General features: G+C 43.1%; 1 protein-coding gene across 1 annotated transcript in view; it reads left to right on the forward strand.

The window, feature by feature from the left end:
* Positions 1 to 452: 452 nt before the first annotated feature.
* RILPL1 (Rab interacting lysosomal protein like 1) overlaps positions 453 to 16623 on the forward strand; it is a 30443-nt gene continuing 14272 nt past the window's right edge. The window contains exons 1-4 of the mRNA XM_018557508.1: positions 453 to 982; positions 7104 to 7254; positions 15171 to 15289; positions 16294 to 16518. Of these exons, the coding sequence (XP_018413010.1) occupies positions 701 to 982; positions 7104 to 7254; positions 15171 to 15289; positions 16294 to 16518 (777 nt within the window). The 5' untranslated portion in view covers positions 453 to 700. The remainder of the gene's footprint in view (positions 983 to 7103; positions 7255 to 15170; positions 15290 to 16293; positions 16519 to 16623) is intronic.

The raw sequence follows: 16623 nt of genomic DNA on the forward strand, positions 1-16623 counted from the left end.
CTTCAATAAGTAAGTTTACAAATCAATATGGTTATTAGGAGTGGGATAGACCTTATATAAATACATATTTATTTTTAGATTTTGACCATAGATACCCTTTAAGACATTAACCTAAATGATTGGATCAAACGGTTAATCATACTAGTTTTACAGGATGCAGGACTTGTTGTCCAGTCTAGCACAGGATCACAATAATGACCAAACAGAATTGCAAACCTGTTGGGATCTATGTATTTTGAATTCGGTAAGGTAATTACATTTGTATGTTTTTATTTTCAAATGTTTAAATGATTTTTTTTTAAGTGTAAAATGTAATGCAGGAAAACCAATAACTAATAAAACCTTACCGATTACTTATGTAGAAGACAAAATTCCTGAACTTTCCAGTGTCCAAACTTTGATGGGTGAAAGGGTTAATGGAGCTGCCAGGCTGGACATGCGCAGTAGCGCCCTCTGGTGTCATGTATCCAGATCGCACAGAGTTGGTTGGCAGCTTTCCTGCCCTGATTAGAAGGCCAGTGCAGGCTGGAGCTCGGGGGACGATGGAGTCCGTGCATGTTATATGAGATCCCCCCACATGATCTGACTGCTTGCCGCACAAGGAGATCGCCCTTCCCCCGGCTCTCCTCCAGCAGCGGCAGGAGGAGGAGGAGGAGGTTGTGTGCAGGACAGGAAAGAGGTTGGGAGGAGGGAAGGAGCCATGGAGGGGATCTCAGCCCTGGAGAAGAATGTGGCCGAGTTGACGGTCATGGATGTGTATGACATCGCCTCTGCGGTGGGCCAGGAGTTTGAGAGAGTCATTGACCAGTATGGCTGCGAGGCCATAGGCAGGCTGATGCCCAAAGTGGTGAGGGTCCTGGAAATCCTGGAAGTCCTGGTCAGTAGAAACATCAACCCAGAAATGGAAGAGCTCAGACTGGAGCTGGACAGGCTGAGACTGGAGCGGATGGACAGGATAGAGAAGGAGAAGAAGCATCAGAAGGTGAGGACAGAGGAAACTCTCATAACTCGAAATCACAGGAGAGCTCAGCTTCCCAGACTCCTGACAGGATGGTGCCAGCTCCCCAGGGGTAGGGAATGGCATGCTGTCACACACTGACATTGTTCTTCTCTGTAGTCACAGGGTGCTGGCACAATGACATCATGACTTCTTGTTGACTTACACTAAAACCCCCTCCCTAGTCACAGTTAAGGCTGGATCAGACACTGTGCAGTACAATGGTGACTTCTGATTGTCATCTTCTCTATTCCTGTCATCATAGAGTTCAGGCTGGATCAGACACTGTGCAGTACAATGGTGACTTCTGATTGTCATCTTCTCTATTCCTGTCATCATAGAGTTCAGGCTGGATCAGACACTGTGCAGTACAATGGTGACTTCTGATTTGTCATCTTCTCTGTCCCTGTCATCATAGAGTTCAGGTTGGATCAGACACTGTGCAGTACAATGGTGACTTCTGATTGTCATCTTCTCTATTCCTGTCATCATAGAGTTCAGCCTGGATCAGACACTGTGCAGTACAATGGTGACTTCTGATTGTCATCTTCTCTATTCCTGTCATCATAGAGTTCAGCCTGGATCAGACACTGTGCTGTACAATATCACCATAGCGTCCGATTGTCATCTTCTCCATTGCTGTGATCATAGAGTACAGGCTTAATCAGACACTGTGCAGTATAATTACATCATAACTTCTGATTGTCATCTTCTCCATTGCTGTAATTAGACATCAATGGGAATATTTATGAAGCATTGAATGTGACTTTTACCAAACATTAGCTAGTGGTGAATCAATCCCTGTCATTTAAAACACATGTACTGTACCTAGAAGATTTACTTGTGCTGAATGTTTAGTGCATGACAGATTCTCTGCTTTGTAAATATGCCCCCTAACTTACAGTACAATGACACCCTAAGGCATCATGCACTAACATTGTTCTCCAGTGCTGTATTTATAGAGCTCAGACATTGTAAAATTTAGTTCAATGACACTATATTGTCTTCTTATACAGCATCATTGTTCTCTTCTTGCTGTATTCATACACTAACATCGGTCCCCCTTGCTGTGTTCATAGAGCTCAGGCTGGATCAGACATTGTACAGTACAATGACACCATAACTTCTGGTTGTCATCTTTCCCCTTGCTGTATTCATAGATTTCAGGCTGCTCAGACCCTGTAAAGGCCGTGGGCCACATGCCACCCTTTTGGCACCTATGGTGCGGCCCTCACGGACCTTGCAGAAAGTGGTCCTTGTTTCCTTAGCTAGGCTCTTACTCAGGCCAGGGAAACAACATCATTTTTTAGACTGGGTGCTAGTAGTTAAAGGAGAACTATGAGGTGAGTGCTTTTCACTCACCTCATAGTTCTAGCCGACCTGTGACAATGAGACTGTCACAGGTCGGCTCAGTAGATCGGGAGGTGAGCGAACACATACCGGCGTTCGCTCACCTCTCGATCCTGTCACAGCTCTCTGCCGTGACAGGGGAGGGGCTGGATTCCCCCCTCCCCGCTCCGATCCGCCAGCGCTGACTGGCGGAACGGACGGGGGAAGGGGCGGGTACAGCTGGCTCTGCCTCCAGATAGGCAGAGCCAGCTGTCAGTCACGCAGCTGGGCGGATCCAGACATAATTGTCGGGATCCGCTTCGGCGTCTCAGCATACCGCGAGCAGCAGCTCGCGGTATACTGAGCTTAGGGTGACGGGAGGGCGCTAGTTTGTGTCCTCCCATTACCCTAAGGGGAACTATGGGGAAAAGCCTTAACCCCCATAGTTCTCCTTTAACTGGCCAGATTTCTTTCTTTCACACGGACTTCCTCGTTTCTGTGTCCATCATTTTCCTCTTGATTTTTTCCCTCTAATCTTTTATAATGGATCTGAATGGAGGAGAAATAAATATTTTTAATGGGGCGTTAAGGAGCACTGAAGTGTAAGCAATGACATATAAAGGGTTTGTAATATCAGTGATCTTGAGCAGTCTCATATGATGTGTCTCCTGACTATGTGTCTATGACTGTCTCTAAAAACTCCTATAGCATCTTTTCAGTCTCTGACCATTTCCTGGTGCATGTCTGCAGCCTGTGACAGCTTTCTGTAGCATTACATTCACTAAGTATATTGTGTGGCTCTTTGGTGATGATAGGGGTTGCAGTTGGGGCTCTCTTTATCAAGAAAGTTGTCCACCACTTCTATGATGTGTGGCAGAAGGACGCCATGATGTCTTATTATACACTAACATTGCTTTCCACTGTTGTGGTAATAGAGTTTAAACATTGTGACGTGTAGTACAATGACACCATGACTTGTGACGGGCTCAGCCTACTCATCTTCATTACAGATCCTGCACTTGTTGCTCACAATCAGCAGTTTTCATAAGTTTACAACACACAGTAATCCAGCTGGGATTTGTCTCATACAGTACAGTTCCCATTTGATTTTTCATTGTCCTGTGAGAATGAATCCAGTTGGGTAGCTTTTAGGCTGGTCATAAAACATGTGTTTCTCACTTTAGTCACATAGAGGGGAATTTATAAAATCTGGAGCAGCTGTGCATAACAACCAATCAGCTTCAATTGTTCATTTTCAAATCTTAAAGGAACAATCTGAAGAGAGAAAACAGGTTACTATTGGCAACTGCTTCAGATTCTGTCTGCTCCAGTTTTAATAGATTCCTTCCATAATTTATTACAAAAATCAACAACAATCAGCAATCCTGACAACCTGGTGAATCAAATTTTTTCAGCTGGCTTGACAATCTTTTCAATCCAAATATTTTGATTAAATTATGATCTGGTGGAGGTCTTGGAGTCCCTTGGGTCTATGGGTATCCTTTCATGTGGTTTACAGTATTTGGGAGCACTAATCTATTTGAAATCAGTTAGTAGAACACCATATATTATATAATGAAACAGAAGCAGTCATCTGGGATGGACAGCCTAGCATAGGCAACCTTGGCTCTCCAGCTGTGCTGAAACTACAAATCACATAAGGCATTGCAAGCCACAGGCATGACTTCCAGAGACAGAAGCATGATGGGATTTGTAGTTTCAGCACAGCTGGAGAGCCAAGGTTGCCTACCCCTGCGCAGCATCAGATAAAACTCCAGCATGGTACATATATCTAGATCCATGTGGAAGAGTGAATATTATTTCGGAATGATGGTTGTTTTTTGCAGGATCGGGATGGTGATGCACAACTTAAAGTGAAATTCCACTTTGAAAAAAATAAATAAATGCAAACTTCATTAAAAAATTTAATGTTATTCTATTTTTTTTTGTTTAATTGGAGCCAGTAAAGCATTGCCACCATGATCAGTGGATTACGGGTTCAACGCTCTGGCTCCTGCATACTGTCTCCTGTCCATATCTGTATTTTAAGAACCCCAAAATTCAGGTAAGGGGAGTTGCAATGTGCTCATGTTTCACATGATCGGTGTAACATGAAACATGCCCAGAAAGTAAAGTTAGCCTTTAATAAATGCAATTACTGCAAGAGTTTTCAATAGGGATGCACTGTTAACGGTTTTTCAGTATCGAGTACCAATATTTTTTCTATCGGTACTTACCGATACCGGAAGTCCCATCAAGGAAGCCAGGCAGCGTGTAATGACTCGCCACCTGGCTTCTTGATTAGCTGGGAAGGGGCTCCGTGCTCCCTTGACTCCACAGGGCCAATCAGGAAGCTAGGGGACGGATAATGGCTCACCGCCCAGCTTCCCAACCAATCAGGAAGCCGTGCGACTAGTCATTACACTCCAGCTGGCTTCCCGGCCAATCAGGAAGCTGGGGGGTGAGTCATTTGGCTTAGGTAGCAGTGACAGGGTTTCTAACTTTACCCCATTCTATCGAAACAAAAAGAAAAAAACTATTTTGGGAATAGAATAGAGCTGCACCCAACTAATCAATTTAGAAAGTAGTTGTAAACTATTCTCATTATTGATTAGTTGGTTGGATCCTCTAGTTCTTGCCTCCATGCTGGGAGGAGGGCACAGCAAGCAGTGGGCGGGTGCAAGAGTCAGCCTGCTATTGGCTATTGCAATTTGAAATGGCCAATAGCAGGCTGGCTATTGCACCAGCCCACTACCTGATGTATTTACACTCAGCTGCTGTCTGCAGAATCTTGCCACTGGCAGCTGTCATTTCCTGGCTGAAGCGTTTCATGTGCTTAAAATACAATTATAAAAAAAATGTAAAAATTATATGAGGTGGAAAAAAGTCCTTTTGGGTTTCGGCCTGACAAATTCTGCTGCGGGAGGTGCGTTGCAGTGCCATTCATTTCAATGGCACCCCAAATGCGCCTCCCACTCACACTGTGATCGCCCGCACTGGAACGCACGGTGCCGCAATGCCATGTGTTCCATTGGAGTGCGATTGCAAAAAAATGCAGTTTTATTCTAAAGTAAACTTTATGTTTGTAACACTGCCTCTGTGTATTTTATTATAAATTAAGGATGGTATTTATTTAATGTTTTTTTTTTATCCAATCAATGGAAAAAATAACCCGCCAACTAATCGATTCTGAAAATGATCATTTAGTTGCAGCCCTAGTATAGAACCACTTTTAAATAGTTTACCCAAGTGCAAAATAAAAGGATGGTGTGAACTGGGCATATTTAAAGCAACGCAATTTGCCTTGTCTGTGCATTGCTGGAAAAAAACAGCCAACACAACCCAAACTCACCCGGTGTAAACAGGCCCTTACATCACCACTTTCTACAGCTCTTATTACTTCACTTACTGTGAAGACACTCGCGGCCTTATTTTTGGGTGTGTGGGATTATGGGAATTTACTGCAAGGATACATCTTTCATTGTAGAGCACTGTAATTATGAGTATTACATTTACCTCAGTTCTTTCAATCCAGTGATCTTTGGTTCAGAACTTCAGGAGGTGCATGTTTAAGCTTGTAAAACACCCAACAATAGTTGTCCTCACCTGCTTCCCACACCATCCAGACATGTTCTCATCTTTAATAATTGTTTCATAGATACATAATTGGACTAAATGGTGTTTGTGTTCGGAATCCATTTGCCATAAGGGCAAGTAACCCAATACTGACCTGAGGTGTGCCTTGATCCGGATGGACAGTATGCCAATGAGGGGGCATACTCTGTGAAATCTTTGAATGAAGGGACCGGGTGGGCGGGTCATGCTGACGAAAGCCATGCCCAGGTGAGTCTACCTGCCCATTTTATGTGCGAGAGGAGGGAACGGACTCCTCCCACAAATACAGGCTAATCAATTAGCCTTCAAATTTGTGTTCGGAATCCATTTGCCATAAGGGCAAGTAACCCAATACTGACCTGAGGTGTGCCTTGATCCGGATGGACAGTATGCCAATGAGGGGGCAAAAACCAACCATTCTTACCCCATTCTTCAACCATATCTTTATATTTGACTAGGTCCATACTGGGCAAAGTAAAAGGCCTACTACTTTACTATAGGGACCCCTGAGGGCCTTTACTTAATTTACCCTGATGGGCCATTAGATCACCCATTATTTCCGTGTTAGTCTCTATGTTCTTGTTAAAACGTGAACAGGGCTACGCACATCGTAAATACTTATCTGTCCTACTGCCTGTGTCACCGACCTTCATGAAGAATGTTCGGTTTCCAACACACTTCTGAATGTGTCGGTTGTCTGGTTCTATGCTGTGGTTCTTCCTGACAGCTCCTACACCTTCTATGTCCCATGGTGGCATAGGGGCTGACAAATGAAACCACAATACATGCCGGTGGTATTTTATCAGATGTTCAAGATTTCACCTGAGGCCATAGCTTTTGAAAGAAGTGAATTTAAGACATTTTGTTTTTTTTGCCGGGGTCAGTTTTTGCATTTATTTTTTTTTGGATGATGGAGTCATGACAGTACAGTGAACATGTTGCCTTGTCCTGTATAAGTAATACAATAGGTTATATTTTATTTTATATTGACAAGGTATCTGGAGTGAAGTACAATTTTACACGGCATCTAACCAGAGTTTTTTTTTCTAGACTAGATAGAGACAATGTGGTTGTTTTGGACACTGGACAATATACCTATATAGACACACATGAGGTCCATTGTAAAAAGAATTGTATCAGTAATGGGATGATAATCTTTCAGGAGCTTGAACTGGTAGAAGATGTGTGGAGAGGCGAAGCACAGGACCTCCTGGGTCAAATAGCGCAACTACAAGAGGAAAACAAACAGCTTCTATCAAACCTGTCCTCCAAAGATGTCACTTTAACCGAGGAGGAGTTTCAGAAGCATGAAGGTAAGCATCACTGGTGTTATTGACTTTCTGAATTATGCCTCACTTAAAGGTCAGTCCACCTGTAAGTGACATTTAAAGCTAAACACCAGGGAAAAAAGGATAATTTACACACCGCACTGAACTCCGGGCAAACCTTTTCTTAACTTTTGCAGTGAGGCTACCAAACCTGGAAGCCTGCCAGCTGTTACAGCACTCCCTGCAGCCTCTCTTCTCCGCTGCAGCGATGGTATGTCTTTCGGCATCCTCACATCCTATACACAGTTTATAGAATGTGATGACTCAGGGAACTTAGACCGCTGCAGCAGTGGTATGTCCCTCGGCGTCCTCACATCCTATACACAGTTTATAGAACCATGATGACTCAGGGACCTTAGACCGCTGCAGCAGTGGTATGTCCCTCGGCATCCTCACATCCAATACACAGTTTATAGAACCATGATGACTCAGGGACCTTAGACCGCTGCTGCAGTGGTATGTCCCTCGGCATCCTCACATCCTATAGACAGTTTATAGAATGTGATGACTCAGGGACCTTGGAGCGCTGCAGCAGTGGTATGTCCCTCGACATCCTCGCATCCTATACACAGTTTGTAGAATGTGATGATTCAGGGACCTTGGACCGCTGAAGAAGGGGGGGGGGAGAGAGGCTGGAAGGAAGACCAAGCCAGCTCCAAGGATTGGGTGAGTATAATTTTTATTTTTGCACCTTGCAGTGTGGAGGTAGCCCCACTACAAGGGTTAAGAAAAAGTTTGCCCGAAGTTCTGCTTTAAAAAGCTGTGTGTTATATGTGGAGGGCTGAAGCAAAGTACACATAATGCTGAGCTTCCAGGCACTGTGGGGAGTGAGGGATGCAACTCAAGCAGCGAAGTGCTCCCATTGCATTACCTGCCCCTCCTCACTAGTTCCCCGTTTACAAAATGTCTTGCATTATTTTTCAAAGAATACAAGGTGTTATGTGATTGAAGTAGGAGAGATGATGTCACATCAACGCCCCCTCCTCTACTCTTCCAATCACAGAATGCCTTGTATTCTTGATAAAAATACAAGGCAAGTAGTGAGGATGGGAAGGTGACGTGACTGGAGCTCTGCTCCACTGCTCAAGCCACATCCCTCACTCCCTGCAGTGCGTTGTGTGTAGGAGATGCAATGCTGCAAGGTAAAATGTTCATACTTTGCAGCAGCCCTCCTCACATAACACACAGAGTTTTAATAATAAATTACCCAACAAGTGCATTGTGCATTTTTTCCTGGTGTTTGGCTTTAAGTTATAGAGTGGTGCATAATGGTCCTAATAAGTCCCTATATATCTTGGCTACCACAGCATTGAGCTCTACCTGCCATCATTCCTGACCCTGGTTTTCTGACAGTGTTGGGTGTTTACGCTCAGCTTCGTGTCATCCTGCATCTCCTGTGCCATTCTTTGTATTCTAAAAGTAAAAATTCCCCTTATCCCACAGCCAGTGTCAGGTCCAGGAACTTAAGTACAGATATCTTACTAGCTGAGTGCCCAGAAAACATAAGAACGTCATAGGCATTCTGTCCTTCTGACTAGGACTGGATGGTTTTGGGGATATTTATGAAATAGTTTGCAGCCAAAATTACTGGAAAATTTAGCATGTTCAGGCACATGAAAGAGGGTTATAACTAGGGATGCACTGAAATTTCGGCCGCCGCAACATGTCGACCGAAAATGGCACTTTTTGCAAAATGTCGAAAGTGCCATCTTTCGGCCGAAATAGCGGTGCATCCCTGGTTTCTCTCCTCTGCAGCGTCCAGCTGGGAGGAGAGAAACTGCCACAGGAGGCCAAGTGGTGTGGGAGAGGAGAGCGATGTGAACGGCAGGCGTCTCTCCTCCCCTGCACTGCTCAGCCTCCTGTGACAGATTAGGAGAGCGGTGTGTGGGAACGGAGACAGTTGTGATTGCTGTCACAGGAGGCCAGGCTGGCAGTGCGGGGGAGGAGTCAGCTGTCAGAGGAGATCGAGCTCTCCTCCCTGCACTGCTCGCTTAGCCTCCTGTGACAGCGAGTCAGGATGGGGAGCGGGTACAAGCAGTCAGTGATCGCTGAGTGTTTGTAAATAATTGAGGACATAGTATTTTTACTGTGTCCCCAATTATGAATGAATGGGAAGTGATCTACATCACTTCCTGTACATTCATGATTGTGGATATAGTAAACATTCATGATTGTGGATATAGTAAACAGTGTTATGTCATGTTATGAATGAACAGGAACACTCAGTATAGGGGATTCTTGTTCATTTAGAACAGAGGCTGCAGAAATGGAGAAATAGAGATTGAGGGCTCTCTGTCCTCAGTCTCTTTCTTTTCTTTAAAGGGAAATATCAGGAGTCTGTTTAGACCCCTAATATTTCCCTGAAGCCCCCAACAGTAAAATAAATAATAAAAAATCAAAACACAACCCCACACACATTATACACGTGCAAGAGTGTGCACCATATTGTGGTGTACGCCATGCACGTGCACTGTGGTGCGTTGTTAGATTTTTTTTTCTTCAAATAACATTAATTTAATTGTGTGGCAGTGCATGGCAAAGCGTTGTGATGCATTGCTGTGCATTCTGATACGCTGTGTTGCAATTAAGAGCCCATTCACACCAGGGCGGTTGCGGATCAGCGCGATTACTGCGCTGATTTCAAAAGGGAGGTTTTAAGAGTTTTTTATCGCGTTTCAGCGCAAAACTGCGCTGATCAGCATGGTTCCATTAAAAGCTGTATGAAAACCGCACTGATCAGCACGGCAAAAATATCGCAAAGAGCAGTTTGGACGGGGGTGCAGTTCGGATCACGCATGAAGGGTCCTCATAGCAATGTATGGGATCGTACATGTCGGCGGATCCGCGCGGCCGAGCCGCCCTGGTGTGAACGGGGCCAAATACTGTATTTTATCACAGCACACACCAACAAACGATTTTCAACATAAGTCGCTTATTTACAGTTTTGCGTTACTTAATGTTTTTACTGTTTCACAAAAATGTACAAATATTTGGTATTTATTACCTCAATACAGTTTTATCTTTAGATTTAGTCAGAAAAGTATTTTTTGTGTGCAATGATACTGATTTTAGTGTGCTTTTATCAATTGAATTGTGTATTTTGAACTGTTTAATATTGATTTGATAAACATTTGCGTAATTATCGCAGGACCTACAAAATTAGTAGCACCATCTTTTTATTCTACTGGGCCTGCGCTTTCAGAAAATCTATGGTTTGGGGGGTCCTTTACAAACGCTAGCAACGCAGCAGCAGAAAATCAAAACAATGGGAAAAATTGCCAGCTGAGGTTAAAAGCATTCCCAAGGGCTTGGCAGCGAAAGGATTAAAACATGCACTCAACTTTCTTGCAGCATGTTCTGTGAAGTAATTCATTCCCAAAGGTCCTAAACGACCGCAACAAATACTCTGAACTTTCAGCAGGTTTCCAAAAGCTTATAAACACCCGCTGTTTGTGTACATTAGAGGGCTGGCTGTCTACTAAGATCTGATTTCCTGGAAAAAGCTGAGATATCAGTGCTTTGGTTGTGAATTTTCAAAATGAATTTCTCTACAATGCCTATAGTTACAGATGTACATGCCATGTTTTACAGTGCTTTAGCTGCTTTTATCATAAAATGGAAGTACTTTAGTGTGCATAGTCTGGGTACAGGTTTATTGTAAGTTGAATAGCCTAATTTAAAGGAGAAATATGACATGAGTGATTTCCACTCACCTCATAGTTCTAAGCCGACCTGTGACAATGAGACTGTCACAGGTCGGTTCAGTAGATCTGGAGGTGAGAGAACACATACCGGGTTCCCTCACCTCTCGATCCTGTCACGGCTCTCTGCCGTGACAGGGGGAGGGGCTGGATTCCCCTCTCTCCGCTCCAAACTGCCAGCGCTGACTGGCGGAACGGACGGGGGAGGGGGCGGGTACAGCTGACTCTGCTTCTAGATAGGCAGAGCCAGCTGTCACGCAGCTGGGCGGATCCCGTCATTTAAGTCGGGATCCGCTCCAGGTGCGGCGTCTCAGTATACCGCGAGCTGTAGCTCGCAGTATACTGAGCTTAGGGTAACGGGAGGACGCTAGTTTGTGTCCTCCCGTTACCCCAAGGAGAACTATGGGGAAAAACACTGACCCCATAGTTCTCCTTTAACTATATCGGGTTATTCGATTTGTAATGGCCTTGGTTTGGGGCAGGAGGGTTATAATTCCTAACCAGATGATCCCCCTGCAGCTGTTTTCAAAGGACCACTAGAAGCCAGTGTGTGTTTTTCATTTGCAGTCATCCATCCATATGCTTCAGGTTGGGTGCACTATAAAATACCATGTTTGTGCCTGAAAACCATACTTGTGCCATCCTTGTATTGGACTCATTCTGACTATTTTATATTTAGCTGCGCTTCTTTAAGTCTGTTCTAGACAGAAATACATCTCCACGTCTGTGTTTTTACTTAGAATAGAACAGCTTGGTTTGGAAATGGTGAAGCATGTTTGGCTGATGGGGAATACAGATGAGTCACCGATAGTGTTAGCAGGATGTCTGCTTTAGAACTCCTAAATGTCTGGCAGGTTGGAATTCACAATAGGATGGGAGTCATGTGGAGTCATGCTAAAATATGATATTTCATTTTTTTTTTCTATTTGCTGCGAATGCAAAAATCTGATGGGTTGGTGAAAACAAACACACAAAAATGAGTCAGGGTGGAAATTAAACCTGTACTAGTTGCAGAAATGTTACTTTTTCAGCGTCAACCTTTAGCTAAGATTTGAAGTCTATTTCTCATGTCTGCTGCTACAAATTTAGGGTATATTTAACTGCATTCAGCTAGGGCTGCAACAACTAATCAAATAAACCGATTATAATCTAAAATGAGAATCTTTGTTAATGATTCTCATTTTATTATATTGGAGTTTTACTATTCATATTATTTTAAATCCATGAAACTAATTTAAATGTCTAATATAATACATACAATTATTTTTGTTAAAAAGGGTGGGAAAAGTAATTTTTGGTTTCGGCCTGTCAAATTCTGCTGCAGGATGTGTGTTGTGGTGCCATTCATTTCAATGGCACCCTAAACGCGCCTCTCGCCTGCACTGGAAAGCACGGTACTGCAATGCCTTGCATTCCATTGCCATGCTTGCAAAAAATGTGCATGCTGTTTTATTCCGCAGTAAACTTTGCTTGTAACACTCCATTTGTGTGTTTCATGATGGTATTTGATTTTTTTTTTTCTTTAACTGTTTAATCGGAAAAAAAAATAATCGGCCAACGAATCGATTATGAAAATAATCGTTTGTTGCAGCCTTACATTCAGCTCATTGCGAGTGACTACCAACTGCTGCTTATAACTACAAGCTACAGTCCCAATATCTGCATGTGCCCTTATCTGTTCTGCCTAAGGCAGTGGGAACATGAGACCCAAACGGTGCAGATGACATTTGAGTCACACTACAACACCCTACCCTCCCAAACTTGAATTAAGAACATACTTCAGCTTTAAACAGAAAGCTTGTCAGATTTTTTTTTTTTTTAAGTTTCTTTCTTTAGTACAGCCTGGAAGCCAAACGAGAAACAGGAGGTAAACATTGCATTTCAACAAAAGATATTATACTATATCAGATGTCTCTCCCTCAATACTGAAGTTCAAGGATACGCAAGAACAGTCTCATTGTTATATATGCTGGTATTTTTTCTCTATTTATAAGAATGTGAGATGAGAAAGAAAGTAGGTGCTAGGAACTCCTTGCTTTTAGAGGTTAGATGGAGGAAAGGAGGACAGAACATGGAGCGAGAGAAGGATGTAGAGACTTTAGAAAGAGAGGAGTATGAAAAAAGGAAGGTAGGACCTTTCATTGCTTGTAGGAGGTCTTTTGTTTTCTGGACATAGTAAAGAAGTTCCAATAAAACTGGGTATTATGGAATGTTCTGTAGTTGAATCCCTCACACATGACCCTTATCAAGAGCTGATTGTCCCAAGCAATGCTTGCTCATTTTACATTGCTTATAATTTTAGGCTGGATTTACACTGTTGCGGTGTGTTATCGCGTGTTATGCCACATGTTACCATGCATTGTGTTAATTTGAATGGGCTGCCTAATGCACCAATATGCACATTCTTACATTGCCAAGCCAATAAATACAGCATTGCTATCAGAAACGTATACTTGCAGGTACCTCTCTGGTGTAATATCATAGACGACACAAACACTGCACTATTGAGAATTTGGCTTAATATGCTCTTGGTTTAGATGACAGGACTGCCTAAAATTATTCTTGCAATCTCCAAAGATAAACTTGTTCAGAGTGCTATTTTACAATGTTGCAATCGTCAAGGAACACATTTTGCAAGTGTGTTTACTTTTCCCAGACTTGGAGTGTTATTACTGCCTCTGCAGACCAATTTAGAAATGTACTGTGAGATGAAGAATATGGATTAATAGTATCCCAATGCACCTAGCCATCGCATGTGCATTGTATTGCACCACATGACATCGTAACCACATTACTATTACAATGCGATGTGGTGCAATGCGATTTAAAAACAAGTGCATGACCTTCTTTTAGTGTGATTTAGCTGTGGTAGGCAGTCCATTAAAATAAATGGGCTGCCTACCGCAGTGCACCCTGCAGCATGTGTGAACAAGGACTTGTGGTGTCAAACATCTACAACCTACCAAGTAGCTAGAGACCAGGGGGGAATTAATGAAAAGTCTGAGACAAACTTCTCAACTTTGTCTCAATTGGAGCTCAGCAAATCCACTTTTACATTTTTATGTTCTAAGATTTGTGGAAGAAATAAATGTTAGATTGGTTGCTTTGGGTCAGCTGAGACAGAACTTGTCTCAGACACTTCTTATCCTTGTATGTTACCTATGTTCGAAGGATGTAAGTGATTAAAACAAAACCCAAAACTTTTTATGCAGAATTAAAATTACCTTTGATAATGTAAAGGTGTCTTTTTGTTGTAGACAGACAATATTTCACTTTTGCACACTTAATGACCTACAACCGCCATAAAAGCCTCTTCACAATAGACAGTCCACTAAAGTGGAGCGTTTTGGTGGGCAGGCTACTGCGTTGTGACAACATTGTGGCGGAGCTGTCACTGTTAACATTTTTTTTTTTTTTTACTTTTTGGTAGTGTACAATGTGTACACTCCATTTCAGGTCCCTGCATCTTTTCTTTTTTTCCATAGTGGTGTTTTGCATTTTTGCTTGTGCAGAAAAATGCATGTCACCACTATAGTGTAAACAGGTCCTAAAAGAAATGCATTGCAAGTCTCCAGATCAACGTGCTATGCAAAAGTGCTGTACACTTGCAGAGCTCTTGCTAAGACCTGCAGGACTCTTGCTGTAGACTTGCCAAGCAAATATGCTACAATTTCAAAAATTTTAAACTAGAACTTGTGCTGCAAGTGTTCTGCAACCTGCCGGGAATGTGTGCAGCAAGTTAACAAGAATTACAATGTAACCCTGCCACAAGGTTGTGGCAAGTTATCATTGCTATCTGGGTAGGCTAATCTTTCCTTTGGAAAAATTATTATTATTGCGATATAGGATTTGTATAGTGCCAACAGGTTGCACAGCACTTTACAATATAAGACATTACAGTTACAAATCAAGACAAGATGGTAAGGAGGGCCCTGCCTGTGTGAGCTTACGATCTAAACATGCTAAAATGCTAATTGTCTGGCCGTAATGGTAACCATATGGCTTTAATATTTTTGAATCGCAGATCCAGAACAAGTATGGAGATCAGAAGTTTTGACTTCATTGACTTCATGCTTGTGTTCTGGGTCAGTGATTTTGACAGCATTGTAACCAGATAGGGCAAGCAATTAGCATTTTTAGAAGGTGGTCAGCAATGGCTGCTTTATATTTGACTTATTACATTTTCTTTCCTTATTCTAGGCATGTCTGAGCGAGAAAGGCAAGTGATGAAAAAGTTAAAAGAAGTGGTGGATAAACAGAGAGATGAAATACGAGCAAAAGACAGGGAGCTTGTACTTAAGAACGAGGATGTAGAAGCGGTGAGTAGTGGAACATTTCCTGTAATTAGGAAGAGAGGGGCCAGAGCTTCATAAAAGCCTAAATAGGTAATTGACAAGAAAATAAACAAATGTCTACTTTTTACGGCTCATGCAAAGGTCTATAATATATGTTGCACTTTTATCAGCGCTGCATTTTTTCTTTATAGGAGAACTATGAGGTGAGTGTTTTTCACAACCTGTGACAATAAGACTGTCACAGGTCGGCTCAGTAGATCGGGAAGTGAGCGAACACATACCGGCGTTCGCTCACTTCTCGATCCTGTCACCACTCTCTCCCGTGACAGGAGAGTGGCTGGATTCCCCCCTCCCCGCATCGATCCTCCAGCGCTGACTGGCGGAACAGACAGGGGAGGGGGCGGGTACAGCTGGCTCTGCCTCTAGATAGGCAGAGCCAGCTGTCACTCACGCAGCTGGGCGGATCCAGACATAATTGTTGGATCCGCTTCAGCTGCGGCGTCTCAGTATAGTGAGCTTAGGGTGACGGGAGGACGCTAGTTTATGTCCTCCCGTTACCCTAAGGAGAACTATGGGGACAAGCCCTAACCCCATAGTTCTCCTTTAAGGATCTGAACACAGTACATTATCTTCTCTAGGCCCATGCACATCGTATGTAAAAATCAGAAAACTTGCACTGTTTTCAGATCTGTAAAATCAAAAGGGAAATGCTTGCATCTGAAGTTCTGCGTATAGACTTTATTTTACGCTGTATGCATGTAAATGTTTGTGCTAATATTTACATGCATACACCGCACAGCACAATGAACTCTTCAGTGCAAATGCAAAAGTTGCCTAATGTTGTTCGTTGCTAGAATGCACGTGCCTCCTTGCTGCCTAGAGTCCTTTGTTGCTAGGATGCAGGAAGCTTGAGCTTCCTAGTGTTCCTAGCGATCCTCCACAGTGTTTCCTAAAAAGCATCATCAGGTCTCTGATTTTACGTGTTGCCTGGGCTTGTTATATAGTAGATCTTTCCTCTGTTCCTACAGTTGCAGCAACAGCAGAGCCGACTCATGAAGATTAACCATGACTTACGACACCGCATCACAGTGGTGGAGGCACAAGGGAAGTCACTGATAGAACAGAAGGTGGAGCTGGAAGCATATCTCCAAACGAAGGAACAAGAGGCCACTACCATGAAACTGGAAATTAGAAAGCTCAGAGAGAGATTGAAGGGAGAGCAGCTGCAGAATGGCGAAGAGAAAAAAGAGCAGGTAACTGTAGAACGCTTTATTATTTTCAATAGCATTCGTTTGTTATAGGAGATTCAGTTGCAGTATTAGCAGTGGCGCCCGGGGCAGAATTTTTTTTTTCGCCCC

Source organism: Nanorana parkeri, unplaced genomic scaffold (assembly GCF_000935625.1).
Source record: "Nanorana parkeri isolate BGI_ZX_2015 unplaced genomic scaffold, ASM93562v1 scaffold13, whole genome shotgun sequence".
In the NCBI taxonomy this organism is placed as follows: Eukaryota; Metazoa; Chordata; class Amphibia; order Anura; family Dicroglossidae; genus Nanorana; species Nanorana parkeri.